The sequence below is a fragment of the Haematobia irritans genome, chromosome 5 (assembly GCF_050003625.1).
Source record: "Haematobia irritans isolate KBUSLIRL chromosome 5, ASM5000362v1, whole genome shotgun sequence".
Lineage (NCBI taxonomy): Eukaryota > Metazoa > Arthropoda > Insecta > Diptera > Muscidae > Haematobia > Haematobia irritans.
In genome coordinates this window covers 69,054,422-69,073,093 of record NC_134401.1, presented here as the reverse complement: position 1 = coordinate 69,073,093, position 18,672 = coordinate 69,054,422, and the positions used below count along the sequence as shown (strand labels likewise).

The window sequence follows — 18,672 nt, the reverse complement described above, 5'->3', positions numbered from 1 at the left end:
ATTTAATTACCTCCACCCACATTCCTTTCAAATTTCATGTGGTTAAATTTTGCTCTATCTTTTTAAAGGTTCGTCAATTTCCCCGATACAATATCGACAAACATCGAAGTGAATAACACACTTAACCTTCCCTGAAAATTCCAAGAAAATCTTGAAACTTTCCTTCAATTGTGGGGCAAGAAGGTCGCCTCCCCGTCCAAATACCCAAATAATTTCATAACCTTCCTCCACTGCTTTGTAAATTTCAAGAAAACTTGAGAATTTTTGTTTTTTTTTTCAGTTTTTGAGTAGGTCCTCTCCCCCGACTAAATAACGAACATTGATGTAGCGTATCTTGTGTAAACGTCCCAGAAAAACTGAAGCAAATTATAAACCCAATTTTCAAAAAGCAGGGCAAATTCCGTCCAATTATCACAAATTGAGGTATCCAATATTAATATCATAACCTCTCCCCCACGTCCTCTGTAAATTTAAAGTAACTTCGAAAAGTCCAATTGTTTCACTGTATGTACTTAAGAGCAGCGGATGTCTCCCTCTGCCCTTTTATTTTTCCCGACCAAATATTAACAAATTAGTCAGGAACCTGATATAAATTACATAATCTCACCCATTTTTCCGTAAAATTTTAGTCGGGGGACTTTTTTCAAGCAACTCGAATGATTTAGTTCCAAGTTTCAAAAAGTCGAGCAAGGGGGAGGCCCCCCTCTCCGTACACATATGAACCCATCAGTTACCCCATATTAATGTCATAACCCCACCGCATATTCTCTGTAAATCTCAGATAATTTAGAGAATTTTAGTTTTTCACTGTACTTAAAAAAAACGTCGGGAAAGTGGGAGGTCCGCTTCCTGTCCACATAAGAATACATCAGTTACCTCATATTAATTTCATAACCTCACTGTATGTTCTCTGTAAATCTCAGATAAATTTGAGAATTTTAATTTTTCATTGTACTTTAAAAAAAAGTCGGACAAAGGGGAGGTCCCCCTCTGCGACTAAATATCGAAAAATAAAGTTGCGGCTCTTTGTCTAGATTCCAATCCCAACCTTCAATGAAAATTTCAAGCAAATTGGTCAACTTTGATCCAATTTTCAAAAAGTCGGACAAAGGGGAGGTCCCTCTCCGCGACCAGGTGTCAAAAAATGAGGTACCCTATTTTCACCACATGGGAGCCCCCCACGATCTCTGAAAGTTTCAAGTAAATCTGTTCAGCCGTTTCGGAGCCAACTCGGAACATACAAATAATGAAACCATTTGAATTTTATATATATATATATAGATTGAAAATGAAATGTTTTCATTTTCATTTTCATTTTCATTTCCATTTATTTTAAATAGAAACCATTCAAGAACAATGTTTTATTTTATTTACCACTAAACTTAACAATTGTGACCCTCACAAACTTGGATGATCCTTGGACTAATGCCAGCGTCGTTCCTATTTCAAGTCATTTCATGGAACATTCCTGTCATAGGGTGGGTATTAAGTTCGACTTTAGCCGCTAAAAATGCCATTGTTTTACGATTAAATTTCTTTAATAATACTTTGAAGCAACACAAATTTTGTGAAAATTTGCTTTTGGGCTTTTCCCCATCATGTTATAATGAAATCTGCAACAAATATGTTGCCTTTTTTATTATGCCTTTTTTACTGATTCAGTTTTCACTTTAGTGAAAAAATAAACTAATCTCGAACTTAATATCCACCTATAATTTACAAAAATATAAAGAAAAATAAGGGATTTCAGATGTCGATATCTCTAAAACTAGGTATTTCCGACATACTTATACACTGCACTCAAAATATATTACGTTATGACATCCAAAAAGTGAATGAAATTGCGTTTGTTTTTGCATTTTTGTTAAAAATAGTACATTTTAAAGAGAAAATATTAAGTAAAAATTTTGTCGGGAGAGCGTAGTTTTCGAGATACCGACCCTTGAAAATTATATGTATAGGTGGACGGCCTTCGGCCGGGGTTTGGGACTTTCTTTTATGGACAGACTCCAGTGTGATGGCCATCGGTCGGGGTTTGGGGCATTCTCGTATGGACGTCCAAAAAGGGCTAACTTGAACTTATAATATTTTTGGATGATTATGTGCGATGGATACTAAATCCAATATATATGAAAATTTTAGGGGTCTGCCACACCGAAAATAGATCTTTCTGGCAAAAAATGATATACTAGATTTGTTTTCAAATGTATTATTTATTTTGATTTTCCAATTCAAACGTAATGACAAAAGAAAAAACAGCATTTTAAACACAAATAACTACAATTCATTTTTGCACATCATCACAATGATCCTTGTGCCATTTTTGTAGTTTTGGAATCTTTTATTGTCCTTGTATAGACATCCTCATTTTCCCTGCTTCAAATTTCCGTATTTGTCTATGAATGGAGGTGTACAAATAGCAATATACATTCGGTGGAATGAATCGCAATAAATTAATTTAAAAAACGTGTACTGTTATAGTACATTATTTTATATATTAATTTTATTTTATTTTGAGGGTTTAATGTGAATATGGAATGGCTAATGAACTTTCTAATATGGCGATTTTTTACAAACAAGTAGTCGCTTACCATTGCGATAAGTAACTACATTGGAGACGTCACTAAATCCCCGCGTATAGGCCGGTATGCACCTCTAGCGTAAGAAATGCATTGCTATTTATGCTAAAGGCCGGTATGCACCTCTAGCGAAATTTTCGGTAGCAAAAATTTATTTAAGTCTACAACAAAAAAACAGGGCTGTGTACACAAATTTTAAACCAGCCAATCGCTTTTAAAAATTGTTAATATATGTTCCAAATATTCCTCAAATAATTTTTTTATTATTTACAGACCTTTTAAAACTTTTACGCACACAATGATTGTAATAAATTAAATGTTTGCTGCCAAAACATGCTTTTGACAACCCTGTTATTTTCATTAGAGGTGCGTACCAGCTTACGAAATTGAACGCTACCGAAAATTTCGTTAGCATAAATAGCAATGCATTTCTTATGGCAATGAAATTTTTCGCTAGAGGTGCATACCGGCCTTAAAGGCCGGTATGCACCTCTAGCGAAATTTTCGGTAGGAAAAATTTATTTAAGTCTACAACAAAAAACAGGGCTGTGTACACAAATTTTAAACCAGCTATTCGCTTTTAAAAATTGTTAATATATGTTCCAAATATTCCTCAAATAAATTGTTTATTATTTACAGACCTTTTAAAACTTTTACGCACAGAATGATTGTAATAAATAATAAAATAATAATAAAATCGTCATTTTTCACAATTACTTTTCTGAATTAATCCACTTTAAGGGATACAAACTTCGTAAAAATTTGCTTTGGGCTATTCCCCATCATGTTATAATAAAATTAACAACAAATCTGTATAATTTTATGTCTTGGTGTACTGATGTAGTTTTGACTTTAGCGGATAAGCTTGTACTTAATACTCACTTAAAGCTCATTTTTGTTATAAAAACCGCTCTGCACCTCTTATGAATTTTTCGGAACTAAAAATGTACTTCTACTACCCTGATTTTAAATGTCATTTGCCTTATATAAACAAACTGGCTGATAGAGGCTGCAACATACTTGTCACCATTTCAAAGTTCCATTTCATCATCACCGCTACCACAGACTCGTAAATGTCACTACAACAATCGCCAACTGTGATGGAGGAAGCATATCAAAAAGTACAAAATGTACATGAAAGTAATTTGCCATCACTATTGTTACATGAGCCATTTTAATTTTGTGAAACACCAACTAGCAATTAGCTTCATATTATTTATGTAAATAAAAACAATAATGAAGTGCGGAAAATTAAGTATTTCGCTTAAAATTGTGAAAGGTATGGTGCACAATTTTTGACTATCCAAATGGAATGAAGAGATAGTTATTTTTCCAGACACGGTGTCTCCATCGAGAATAAAAGCACTGGCTGATAGACGCTGTAATACGTTAATTGCTAGGTGCAAATCAACATCAACATTTTATTAATGAAAAAATTATTTTAAACGTGATGAGATAAACGGAAAAATATTATATTTATAAGAATTTCACACTATCGTGTTTTACCGCAATGATTCTTTTTCGACCGTGGGAAATAGTGATTCTTCGGCTTGAAAACCGAACACAGTACCCACTTTTAATTATCAAAAATTTCGGGTACGAACGGAGCTAATATGTGTTCGACAAACTCTATACAGAGAAGATAGAAGCAACTTTAAAACAAAAAAAAAAAAAAATAAAAGTTAAATTGACTGGTGATTCTATAAAAATATAACAGCATATCGGTATTAAAAGTTGAATTGGTCGTATTTATTGGTGGCAGCAGATTCTAGAAAATGAAACATTATATCCGTATGTACCATGATTGTCGGTTGTGTTCGTAGAATTCTCCTTGGATGGATACCGTCAACAGAACTAGCCATCGCCAACTTGTCATCTCGTCGGTTGTTATGAGTCATCCAAATCCCTCAAAATGGGACAGGTCGTTGGATGGTGGTTTCTTTCATCGGCAGCAAAGGTGATGGAAAATGGCGGGACGATAAAAGGAAAACGCCGTTGCTACGCTGGATTAAAAAACTGCGAAAAAAGTTCCTCGACATTAAGCGGATCACAACTCACCACCTCACTATGGTTCAAAGGACCCGATTCAAATTTACTAGTGAGGAAGTCATCGCCAAATTGAAGGGCTCAATTATCTCGTTTTTATGTTAACATTTTTATTTGAAAATTGAATTGTCTTTGAATGCCTAAATAAAGAACGCATACCATGGCATAAATATCTGTTTTCTTGACTTTTAGTAGCTCATTACTGCAATATTACAAAAAGCCGGAATATATTTCTGCTAAATGTTGACAAAATCTGGATTAAAGTTGAAGTGTTATTTGCTCCAATTTGTTTGTGTAAAAAATGAAAGTTCAATGTTACAATTGCAATTATGTTTCACTTTAGCGGCAGAGTAACATTTAATTTTTCTAAATATCTGTGAACTTATGACAAAACCCCATATATAGGACAATTTCTCAAAAATGATGTGTATGTGGTTTTTGAAGGCGCATCTTTCTGTGTTGACAGATTTTCGATATCTGCCCTAGATAGGGAGATAAAACAACATAAGCCGCGATTTTTAATTTTGACAAAACAACATATCTCAACATATGTTGTAAAATAAAATCGAAATACTTTTATGATTCTTTCGACGAAACAACATAAGTCGACTTAAAGTTAGTGTAATTGGCCAATTTTTCTTTTACAAAACAACATTTCGAGTCATGATATTTTGTCGAAAAACAAATAAAAATAAATGCATATTTAACTTCAGTTATGTTGTTTTTTAGACAGAATATGATAGGGATTCAATGTGACAAAACACCATAAATAGAGATATGTTACTTTTAAAATAAAATATCATATGACAAAACGACATAAGTCGGTAATTCCCAATTTTCTCTGAATCGGAGGGTGCTATGTGGTTGTGGAAAAGTTTAAAAATAAGCTATCGAATAGGTCATCACATAGATATTAAACTTATTCCAGATCTTTCCTACAGACGTTTTTGCGACCCCTTAAAGTGTATTTTCGCTCTCCTATAAACTTGAGTTTTTAGACTTATAGGGTTTTGTCATAAATCCACAGATATATTGTCGAAACAAGCTCGTTTTCGGCCGGTAAACCAGTAAATCCAAGTTATAGGAGCTTATAATTTGTTTTCACTTGAGAAAGCGGAACTTATAATCTGCATCTTTTTAAGGCCACTTTTTCTACATATACTTTCGGTAGGTTAGCTTATAGTACTTGTATTTTTTAGGTATTTTCAGTAAAAAAAGTTGTGCTAAGAATGAATGTTTGTTTTTGATATAAATGATCAGATGTTTATTTCTAAGATAAGGTAAAAATACACATCAACCACGCTTACTGGGCGATAACTTTACTTTCGGTGATATTTTGCATAACCAAATCGTATTCTTAGCCTAAAAAATTTTATCTTTGATACCATGAATCGAATAAGTTAAATTACAAAATTTTGTGTAGCTAATCGCTTCTTCGATAGATATCATGTGCCGGAAACATTTCCTCCAATAATGCGACAATTTTATTGCGCGTGTGGCACACAGTTTTATTATGGTCAATACCATTCAACTCTGACTTCGCATCCCATCGCATCACAGTAAAGAAGAAATTCCGTAAACATAGCAAATGTTCAAACAATTTTATTATATTGGTAAAAATCCCTGTCGTTTCTTTGTCAATAATATTATAATTAAGAATGTGGGTTATTTGGAATTCTTGTTACATATACAATGGATCATGTTCGGGTATTTTGACGTAAGAGAGTCCCAAGTTGCAGAAATTGTACCCTTTGAACGGCGTTAAAAGTGAAGATGTGTGGCAACACCACTCCACTTTTTAGTATCTTTAAAACAAGTAAAAAGTAATGAAATAGTGTACATATAGTAGAAAATGGAGAATACAACGACTTAAAAAATTAAGAAAATTTTAAAATATCTAAAAAACGGCAATTTTTTGTTTGTGACCTCAAACAATACATGGCTTCAAACTATGCGATATATTGGTAAAAAGTTTGAGGACTGCCCTCGAACAATGCAAATGGCCTCAAACAATACGAAGTATAAAAAACTTGTCCTCATACAATGCGATGCGACTATATATATATATATATATATATATATATATATATATATATATATATATATATATATATATATATATATATATATATATATATATATATATATATATATATATATATATATATGTGTATATATATATATATATATATATATATATATATATATATATATATATATATATATATATATATATATATATATATATGTGTATATATATATATATATATATATATATATATATATATATATATATATATATATATATATATATATATATATATATATATATATATATATATATATATATATATATATATATATATATATATATATATATATATATATATATATATATATATATATATATATATATATATATATATATATATATATATATATATATATATATATATATATATATATATATATATATATATATATATATATATATATATATATATATATATATATATATATATATATATATATATATATATATATATATATATATATATATATATATATATATATATATATATATATATATATATATATATATATATATATATATATATATATATATATATATATATATATATATATATATATATATATATATATATATATATATATATATATATATATATATATATATATATATATATATATATATATATATATATATATATATATATATATATATATATATATATATATATATATATATATATATATATATATATATATATATATATATATATTTATTTTTTGTTTTCAAATTTTCGCTTTTCACAAATACTTTTCTAATGAAGACTTTTGTGATTATGAAAGCTAAGCTCAAGCCCTTTCCAATGATCCTAGTCCCTATATCGCACGCGGCTTAGTTTTGGCACAGTGGGCCCGTGGTAAAAATTTGATGAAAATTTTGTTTTCAAATTTTCGCTTTTCACAAATACTTTTCTAATGAAGACTTTTGTGATTATGAAAGCTGAGCTCAAGCCCTCTCCAATGAGCCTAGTCTCTATATCGCACGCGGCTTAGTTTTGGCACAGTGGGCCCGTTGTAAAAATTTGATGAAAATTTTATTTTCAAATTTTCGCTTTTCACAAATACTTTTCTAATGAAGACTTTTGTGATTATGAAAGCTGAGCTCAAGCCCTTTCCAATGAGCCTAGTCTCTATATCGCACGCGGCTTAGTTTTGGCACAGTGGGCCCGTTGTAAAAATTTGATGGAAATTTTGTTTTCAAATTTTCGCTTTTCACAAATACTTTTCTAATGAAGACTTTTGTGATTATGAAAGCTGAGCGCCTTACACAAAAAGCAGGACACTCACACAAGAGGTGTTTAATTGATTCCTTTTCCTCCACGTCATGACAGCTTATACAATAGTCATTATACTTCGCACCTATAGTTTTTGCAAATTCGCCTATCAGGCAGCGACCCGTTATAGCAGATATTAGGAGTGCTATCTGACGCCTTGAGAACACTAGCATATCTAGTGTGCGGTTTAAGTTTAAATGGGGCCATATTTGCTTGGTGTCGTTACAACCCTTGCAATTTTCCCATCGAATATTGGCCATCATAACAGCCTTCTCACGCAGTAAGAGCTTGCAGGTGGCCAGAGGCATACCAACAGATTCTAGTTCCCCTGGAATATGTAAGGTAGTTCCTAGCCTTGCTAACACATCTGCTTCACAGTTCCCCGGTATGTTCCTATGACCAGGCACCCATATTAGGTGAATATTGTACTGCTCAGCCATATCGTTGAGAGATTTGCGGCAGTCTATGGCCGTTTTTGAGTTAAGGAACACAGAGTCCAAGGATTTTATTGCAGGTTGACTGTCTGAGTATATATTAATGCCAATATTTGTTGGAACATTACTTCTCAGCCAATTCACCACCTCTCTTATTGCCAATATTTCAGCCTGAAAAACACTACAGTGATTAGGTAATCTTTTCGCTATTCGAATTTCCAGATCTTTAGAATATACTCCGAACCCCACTTGTCCATTCAATTTGGAGCCATCAGTATAGAAATCTATATATCTTTTATTGCCCGGGGTCTGTGTACACCACGCCTCACTGTTGGGAATTAGAGTTTCAAACTTTTTGTCGAAAAGTGGTTTTGCCAGGGTGTAATCCACTACGTTAGGCACATCTGGCATTACTTTGAGGACCGAACTATGACCGTACATTTTTCCGACCACAGCGATAGCTCGCGCAACCGCACAGCCGTTGTTGCAGCTGACTGTTTGGCCAAAATGTCTAAAGGCAATAGATGTAGCATGACATTAAGGGAGTCTGTTCCTGCCTTACTAAATGCGCCTGAGATACATAAGCTCGCCATACGCTGAACTTTATCTAAACAAGTCGGTTTCTGAAGTGCCGGCCACCAGACTACAACACCATATAGCATTATAGGTCTAACCACTGCCGTGTATAGCCAATGCACAATTTTTGGTCTTAGTCCCCACTTTTTCCCTATTGCCTTTTTGCACGAGTACAAAGCTACCGTGGCTTTTCTCGCCCTCTCTTCAATATTAAGCCTAAAATTCAGCTTCCTGTCCAAAATAACGCCAAGGTATTTTGCACACTCACCAAAGGGAATTTCAGTACCCCCTAAGGAAATGGGCCTAACCGTGGGAGTTTTGCGATCTTTGCAGTACATGACTATTTCTGTCTTTGCTGGATTTACACCAAGACCATTATCTTTCGCCCATTTCTCAGTCATCCGGAGAGCTCTCTGTATAATATCTCTGATTGTGGATGGGAATTTTCCCCTGACTGCTAGCGCCACATCATCTGCGTATGCCACCACTTTTATCCTTTCTTTTTCTAGAGAAACCAGAAGGTTGTTTATAGCAACATTCCAAAGAAGAGGTGATAGAACTCCTCCTTGGGGAGTGCCTCTGTTCACATACCTTTGTATGTTTGCTTGCCCTAGTGTGGCTGAAATACGTCTCTTCATTAGAAGTTCGTCTAACAGCCTAAGAATACCTGGATCAACATTCAGAGTTGTCAGTCCATTTAATATCGAGCTCGGATGGACGTTATTGAACGCCCCTTCGATGTCTAGAAATGCCACGATTGTGTATTCTTTGATAGATAGTGAGCTTTCAATAAAGCTGACTAGTTCATGTAATGCGGTCTCAGTAGACCTGCCCTTCGAGTATGCATGCTGTCGTTTTGAGAGCAAACCTGAATCCACGGTAGTTCTAAGATACATGTCTATCATCCTCTCCAGGGTCTTAAGTAGGAATGAGGATAAGCTGATTGGTCGGAAATCCTTCGCACTCGAGTGAGAGGCTTTTCCTGCTTTAGGTATGAAGACGACTTTTGTTTCCCTCCACTTTTCTGGAATATATGCTAAGTTTACACATTGTTTATATATCACCGTCAACCAGGGGATAATTCTTCCAGCCACTGCCTGTAACTCCGCCGGAGTAATTCCATCAGGTCCGGGGGATTTGAATGGTCCAAAGCTATTTAAAGCCCATTTTATTCTAGATTCCGACACAATTTCCTCGATAGGAAATGATCGCTGAGCCTCTGTTACACCGCCGGAACATGGTTCAACTGTCTGATTTCCAGGGAAGTGTGTGTCCAAAAGTACCTCCAACGTCTCCTCACTGGACGTTGTCCAATTTCCCTCCCATGTTTTAATGAAACCTGGAGCGGTGTTAGTGGATGCTAGTACCTTCCGTAGTCTGGAAGCCTCTGACGTATTCTCAATACTGCTACAGTAATCATCCCAAGAGCTTTGTTGAGACCTTCTCAGTTCTCGTTTATATTCTCTCATATTCATCTTGTAAGTGTCCCAATCCTCCGGAGCTCTTGTGGACTTTGCTTTGTTAAAGAGCTTCCTGCAGGATTTCCTCATATTACTTAACTCCGTAGTCCACCATGGCGGCCGATTTTTTCCCCCTGGCTTTCCTCTAGGGCATGCAGCTTTCAGTGAAATGTTGAAGGCCTTAGTAATCCGCTCCACTGCGTGTTCGATATCTTGCACAGTGCCCATATTTATCTCCGGCACTTCCGGTATCATCAAATTGAACGATTCCCTATACCTATTCCAGTCAGCTTTCCTAACATTTGGCGGAAATATGATCTTGGTGATATGAACATCAAATTTGAAACTGATGTAGCGATGATCTGAGAAGCTATGTTCCCTCAAAACTTGCCACTCAGATATCTTATCATTCAGTTCCGGAGAGGCCAACGTTACGTCCAAAACCTCTTGTCTGTTCCTGGTGACGAAGGTTGGTGCATCTCCCTTATTGCAAACTACGAGGTTAGTACGCAAAATAAACTCTATTAGCGACTCTCCCCTTGCATTAGTATCACTACTTCCCCAAATACTATGATGTGCATTTGCATCGCATCCCATAATGAGTTTTGTCTTTGTTTTTAGTGACTCCTCAACTAAGGTCTTAACGGCACAGGGTGGCATATCCCTATCATGTCCCATGTAGACCGAAGATACCCAATATTTGCATGTGGATATCTCTAGACTGGCTACGACAGTGTCTGTATTGCTCAATGAAGGAAGCAGAAACAAGTTTAGTTCGTTTTTAGCAATTATACATGCTCGATTTATATCGTTACCGGTATTATGCAAAAGTTTGAAACCCGGAGTGCTTAATTCACAGATCTTGTTCTTATATATGTATGGTTCTTGAATAAGAACTATATCTATGTCTCCTTTCATCAGGAGAACTTTTAAGGCAGCACAAGCGGCCTTACAATGGTGAAGATTTATCTGGAGCAACCGTAGAACCATCCAAATTTTCAACCACCGTCACATCAGCCGCTTCAATTGAGTCATCAAGGGCTTCCTCTTCACAGATCTCGGTGACTCTCGCAACAATCCGCGGTTCAGCTTTGGTGAGGCTTGAGCCTGTAGAAACTTCCCGCATATGATTTTCGCCATAGTCTGTAGGTTTTATGTCTCCTTCGGCTTCGCTAGGAGATTTTTTCACTGCTGACTCTACCGGAGGCTTGTCCGTTTCGGTATCCTTTGGCTGATCGCTTTTGTATACCTTCATATGGATATCATGAAAGCCATAACTTACGCGTCCTTGGGTCTGGGCTAGATGTGGCAGCGACTCTATGTTTAATATAAACACCGCATGTCGTCTTGGTCCATCCACCTCATCCAAACGACCAACCTTCCAATCGGCGGTTGGAAGATCTGGGTTACATTCTTTTAGTCTCTCTAGTATTGACTCAGGATCAGGAGGGTTTGCCGGTATCCATGCATGTGCTCTAGGTTTAGCCGGTATGTCTTTTTTATCGACTAACTCCAAAGCGGCTCCTTCCCAAACTTCACCAATTAGCATCAATGCAGCTTTAAAGCAATCCATAGACCTCTGGTCTGCAAAAGCTATTAACTTATATCGTCCTTGATACCATCCAGCATCTTGCCGTCGAGGACTTGGTCCGGGAAACTTTTTTCGCACCTCTGAGTAGACACCAGACATCGCGTTCTCAATTTCCCCCCATTTTTGCCTTGGAATCATACCGTCCAATGCTCCTTTATTAATAATAGCCATCACAAGGCTGTCTTTTGCAACTGAGGCAAACGATCTTTGATCCCGTTTGGAGGATGGTAGCTCATCCGGTGATCGTTCCCTTTTTCCAGCTTCAAGAATTCCTTGAGCCCATTTTAAGGAATCGCTTTGCTTAGCCGACAACGTGCTTGGGTCGACTGATCCTAATTTCTTTAGGATAAACAAAGCATTTCTTCGTTCCTTGAATCTCTTTCGAGAGGGATTGCCTCCTTTTGATGTCGTCACCTTAGAAAAGGTTCGACTTGCCAAAGTGTCACCGCCAGTCGACCCGTCTACAGGTCGATTAATTGGGCCTGACTCTTGGTCGCTGCCCAAATTTATAACTTCAGTCGTTACCCGTCCACTGGGCCCTGAAGTTAGCAACCCAGTGGATGACTTTGAATTTCGCTGCATGGTGGTTTATTATTTCCACCACACGTGAAATTCGTAATAAGTACTTATTACGATGAAATACTCCGCTATTAGAAAACACGTCCGTTCAGTTCGACGGTTGAATAATAATTGTCATTGTAACTTGCTAGCACTTACTGGGTTATTTACACTGCAGAAGTACGGGAACAGAGCTCTTATTACAATATGATAATTTTTCTGGTATAGTACACGAAACGACTTATAAAGGATTGGGATTTCGTGGAGAAAATAAAAAAAAACAAACAAGAGAAGAAAGGGACATCAATGGTAATGATGAGAACATTAAACCCAAAGACCATAGAAAAAGAAGATGTGAATTGGGCTTTGAGTTAGTGTCAGAAACCAGAGATTAGCCCCATACTTGTAGGAAAGGCGCTTCGAACTTACTGGTTTGATGCAGACAATTTTTATTTTGCTATTTTCTCAAAAGTTCCCGCAAATTTCTGTGTCGATTGCACTAAATTATTAATTAAATGTTTCATGAAGTGTTTTTTTTTTTTCTTTTAAAAGTTAAAAAAAATTGCTAAAATAAGTGAATTAGGAAAAAAAAAAGTTGCAACATCTCATCGAACATGTATGGGGCTAATCTCTGGTTTCTCGAGAAAAAGATGTAAATGCCCAATTCACATTTTCCTTTTCTACCGTCTTTGATTGATATCCCTTTTTTCTTGTTTTGATTTGATACTATTCCAGAAAAAATATCATATTGCAACAAAAGCTCTGTTCGGGTACTTCTATAGTGTAAATCAAGTTACAATTACAATTATATACATTTTGGTGCTTCTTTGTACGATAATTCTTTAATTTTTCCCACTAAAATTCTAAATTTAAAACAGACATATTTAACATTTTTTGGAAAAATGGCTACATTTTGTACAAAATTTAATTTTAAAGATACATAACAATTTTATCAAAAAGGCTTAGTTTTCGAGATGTCCTTCTTTGAGAATTGAAATGTATATTCGGTATAGACAGCGTATTTTAAAGATAAAATGTTAAGTAAACATTTGGTCAAAAACGTTTAGTTTTCGAGATACCAATGCATGAACATTTTTTGGAAAAATGGCTGCACTTGTTACAAAATTAAAAAAGTCATATTGGATATAAATAGTACATTTTAAAGAGAAAATGTTAAGCACAAAATTTAGGGCCGGTTTCTCATAGTCCTGATAAAGTAGGTGATAACTAACAAGTACTTTAATTTATCGTTAGTTTAAACTGCATGTTAACTAATATGGATTTCTCATACTCATTCAAAAGTTAAGTATAAAAATGTGGCAACGATTTGCGAAATATGGCAATATTACAACTCCATCATCTGTTTTATGAATTTGTGAAGTATAAACAATGAACCAACAAAAAAGAAAGCGTGGGAAAAATTTCACTGCAACAGAAGAAACATTACTCATAGAGCTCGTTGAAGAAAATAAAGCCGTGCTAGAGAACAAGAAGTCGGATGCCGTCACATGGAAACAGAAAGCGGATGCTTGGGAAAAACTTTCTCAACAGTTTTCCAGTCAAACAGGAGAAATTCGTCCATGGAAGGCTCTCCGAGACAAGTATGAAAATTTAAAAAGGCAAACAAAAGTGGAGCTCGCCGCCGAAAAAAGGGAAACATACCGAACCGGAGGAGGAGTTCGCGCAAATTCATCTGTATCAGCGATATCAGAAAAAATTTCTGGAATGATTGGTCAATCGGGCACAGGGCTATATAACCCTTTTGACAATGATGGTAAGTAAATATGTTGAGTATGAATATTCTAAAATCTACCTAATTGGAACACTTGTGATTGTGAGTTGTTTATATGAGGAGATTTTTTATAAATGACCTTTTCCTGTATATAACGAGAGCGAATAAAATCTTGAGCCACTTGAAAATGCACATTTTTGATAATCGATGATTCTCACACAAACGAAACAAACATTCAAACATTCAAAAATACAAAAAAAAATAATTTAGTGCTTTTCTTACAATCGTGTTTTTGTACAATATACAGGAACAGGGCGTAAATGACATTAATTACATTTCTTTGCGCAATTTTCAATATGGTCTTTTCTATTTCAGAAAACAATAACGAATCTATGTACAATGAAGAAACGTCGGAAGTTGTTGAGTGCTATTTGGAAGAGGTAATAAGCAGTTATATTAAAATATATTACTGTTTTTCACGCATGTATATGCATCTATAGGAAAATTCCAATGATGTATACGATGAGGTAGAGTATGTTGAAGACGCTGCACCTAAGTGGAACCTCATGGTACTTAAAGAAAAAGTTTCGAAAAAACTTCAATCAACTAAAACCCCGCGAAGAAAGCCTACGATGGAAGAAGAAAAGATAAAGCTAATTCAAATACAACAGAAATTTTATGAAAATGAAAATTTGAGAGCTGACGAGAAGCATAAGTATGAACTACAGTCAATTCAATACAAAAATGAACTACTTCAGTTGGAATTTGAAGAAAAAAAACGTCGCCTCACAATGTAATTTTTACTAAGTATTTTTCCCAATATTATTTAGTTTGTAAGTATAATAACACTATGACGCAAAATTCCACTTTTTGTCTCCAAAAAAAAATCACTTATACCAGTGGAGAGTACACGATGAGAGGAGAAAAGTAATTTGTGGATTTTGCCAGATTGGTTGCCGTTTGTCTTTTTTCCAATTTTCATATGGCCATAGCTCAAAAGATGCTGTCAATTCATTTTTGACGTATTCAGCAAAGTTGAAGCTCTTGACACGGCCAATAAAAATATATATTAAGGTCGAAAATATTCATCTTCAAGTTCAAAATCTCAAAATTGTCGATAAAATTACCACTTTTATCACCGATTTTTTCGGTTTTTCGACTATAGTTCCTAAACTGTTGAAAATTTTACCAAACAGTTAAGGGACAAAACGTATAACATTATGAACAACTTTGTAGTACATGCCAAATTCATATAACCACTCCTTGATATTCTGTTTGCAATTTTATTCTTTATTTTTCGTTTTTTGTATACGAAACAACAAAACAAAAGTGTATTTGTCGTTTTTGTTATTGATGTTGTTAAGAATTAATATTAATCACATTAGTATGGCAAAATTCGTAACAAGAAGTGGTCATATGCATTTGGCGTGTACTACAAAATTGTTCAAAATTTCATAGTTCAGGAGCTGTAGTCGAAAAACCGAAAAATCGGTGACAAAAGTGACAATTTTATCGACATTTTTGCGATTTTTAGCATGAAGATTAACATTTTCTAACTTATTATATCCAGCACTTTTGTTGGCCAAGTCAAGAGCTTCAACTATTATGAATACCTCAAAAATGAATTCAAAGCATTTTTCCAGCTATGGTCATACGAAAATTGCAAACAGTGCTCAAAATCGAAGTTGGCGACAAAACTTGAGATGCTCATAAAAGACGAACGGCAACCGATCTAGCAAAATCCAGACATCCTCTCATCGAGGATAAGTGATTTTTTGTTCGGATTTTTTGTGTTGCACTGTGTAATCAAACCAAAACTTTTATTCAATTTAAAATTGAAGAAAAAATGTTAAGTTTTTATTAAACGTTTATTCATACTAATGATAGATGTTTAAGTTTTTGTTAAAGGCTGAAATATGTACAATAAAAAATTGAAGAACAAATGTTAAGTTTTTATTAAACGTTTATTCGTACTAATGATAGATTTTGAAGTTTTTGTTAAAGGCTGAAATATGTACAATATTAGTTTAAAACTATAAAAATTTGCAAATAAAAAGTACCTTCCGAAATAGCTGGAAATCAATGCTGTTCTAGCATAAGCATTCCTGTTATTTCGAATGATGATTCATCTTCATTCCAGGTCTCGACAGGCAAGGGTAAGTGTTCTTCGGGAGGGTCGGCCTCTTTCTGTACTATAGCAATGTTGTGTAACACTGCGCACGCAATAATCACGCTCATTGTGGTGCTTAATTTTAACCTCAGACCCATAGATAGTACTGGAAATCGACGTTTCCAAACTCCAAAGCTTCTTTCAACAACATTTCTTGTCCTTATTTGTGACTCATTGTACAATTTTTCGCTTTCCGTTATGGGAGTCATCATGTAGTTTGATACCTTGTATCCACTATCGCCTAAAATATAGCAGTTTCGAAACTCTTCGTTGTCCAATCTAAATTTAATTTTGCTGTTATTGAATATATTGCTATCGTGAGATGATCCTGGCCATCGAGCGACAATGTCTTCAAACATTAGATTTGGCATTACAAATCGCCTGTACATTAAGAGAGAAGTATCCCTTTCTATTTCTAAAAATTTCTGCATCGTCGCCGCCTGGAGATTGTATACGTATGTGTGTACAGTCAATTGCTCCAATTACTTTTGGAAATTTTGCACTTTTATAAAAGTCTGATATTGTTTGTTGCAATGTATCATGTTCAAATTTAATGTATTCTTTCGACAAGGATGCGATGGCACTGGACACTTCTTTCACACATCGACTGGCTGTTGGTATGCTTACTATACAAAAATCTCCAACGGTTATAAGAAAACTTCCACTTGCATAGAAGCGAAGGGCCAGTAAAAGTTTGAGATCAGGCGTAATTGCGTGATTCCTAGGAAAAGTACATTGAAACTATGGGAACAAGAACTTTGGTATTTTATCTTACCTGCCAGTAGCAGACTTTAACTGATTTTTGATTTTAATGAGGATGTAAAAAAAGGTTTTTCCGATATTCTAAATCTCTTCATAAACTCTTTATCATCCATTTCAGAAATGTAATTTGGTCTACATTTATAAAGTCTCGCAGAATGCACACGTGGTTCGGCATCATCCATTATATTTTCCATAGAATATATATATATATATTTTCCATAGAAATATCAAAAATTCTTTTATTCATGCCAAACACTACACTCGTTATTAATTAAGAAATTATTATCAAAAACCGCGGTAAACAAATTTAAACAGCTGATCAGACAGATCATATGTTTGTATTTATCGGGTCGATAAGTTACTAACCGGAGCCCATCTTCCGGTTAGTGACTTATAGGCAGGATTAGTACTAAGCATACATTCAGAAAAACAAATGTCATTAACAAGAGGAATATCGATCCGATAAAATATAACCGCCGTATGAGAAACCGGCCCTTAGTCAGATAGGCTTAGTTTTCGAGATATCGATCCTTGAAAATTTAAATATTTTAAAATTTTTAGGGAAAACGACTGCATTTTGTACAAAATTTAAGAAACCAAGTGCATATTAAGTCAATTTTTGCAATTGAAATATTAACATTTGAAACTAAGCTTTTTGAAAAAAGACATTTTCTCTTTAAAATACGCTACTTATACCCAATATACACTTTTTTTGTTAAATTGTGAGAAAATGAGCCATTTCTCCAAAACTGTTGAATTGTTTAATTTTTTAACGATAGATATCTCGAAAACTAATGCGTTGTTCCTGTATATCGAAAGAAATCTTTCTTACGTATTCCAAGCGAAAGAAAATTGATTTTGGTTCCTCAATATACAATATGTATCAAGATAAAAGTAAAAAAATTTTTTGATAATCACTGTGTTCTCATACATACGAAACGAACTTTCAAAAGCAGAAAACCCCAAATTCATTCCAATTCGAGCGATTGTCTTTCTTTCGAATGGGTTTCCGTACGATATACAGGAACAGGGCATAAGTCTCTCTGACAAAATTGTAATTAACATTTTCGTTTTAAGATATAAGTTTATCCTATTCAACCGTCGAACGGAACGGACGTGTTTTTTAATAGCGGATAAACTCATCGTAATAGGTACCTACTAAGAATTTCAAGTGTGGTGGGATATTAAGCCACCATGCAGCGAAATTCAAAGTCATCCACTGGGTTGCTAACTTCAGGGCCCAGTGGACGGGTATCGACTGGAGTTATAAATTTGGGCAATGACCAAGAGTTAGGTCCAATTAGTAGACCTGTAGACGGGTCGACAGGTTTCGACAATTTGACAAGTCGAACTTTTTCTAAGGTAACGACATCAAAAGGAGGTAATCCCTCGCGAAAGA

At 34.7% G+C, this 18,672-nt stretch overlaps 2 protein-coding genes across 2 annotated transcripts in view; one reads left to right on the top strand and one right to left on the bottom strand.

Annotated features, from left to right (window-relative positions):
* The window catches only part of dgo (ankyrin repeat domain containing protein 6 diego), a 185,300-nt gene that overhangs the window by 35,429 nt on the left and 131,199 nt on the right, over positions 1-18,672 (bottom strand). The window lies entirely within an intron of this gene.
* Positions 13,836-15,223, top strand: LOC142240571 (myb/SANT-like DNA-binding domain-containing protein 3). The gene is made up of 3 exons (XM_075312266.1): positions 13,836-14,383; positions 14,717-14,781; positions 14,842-15,223. The coding sequence occupies exons 1-3, from the start codon at positions 13,999-14,001 to the stop codon at positions 15,136-15,138; spliced, it is 747 nt and encodes a 248-aa protein (XP_075168381.1). The 5' UTR covers positions 13,836-13,998; the 3' UTR covers positions 15,139-15,223.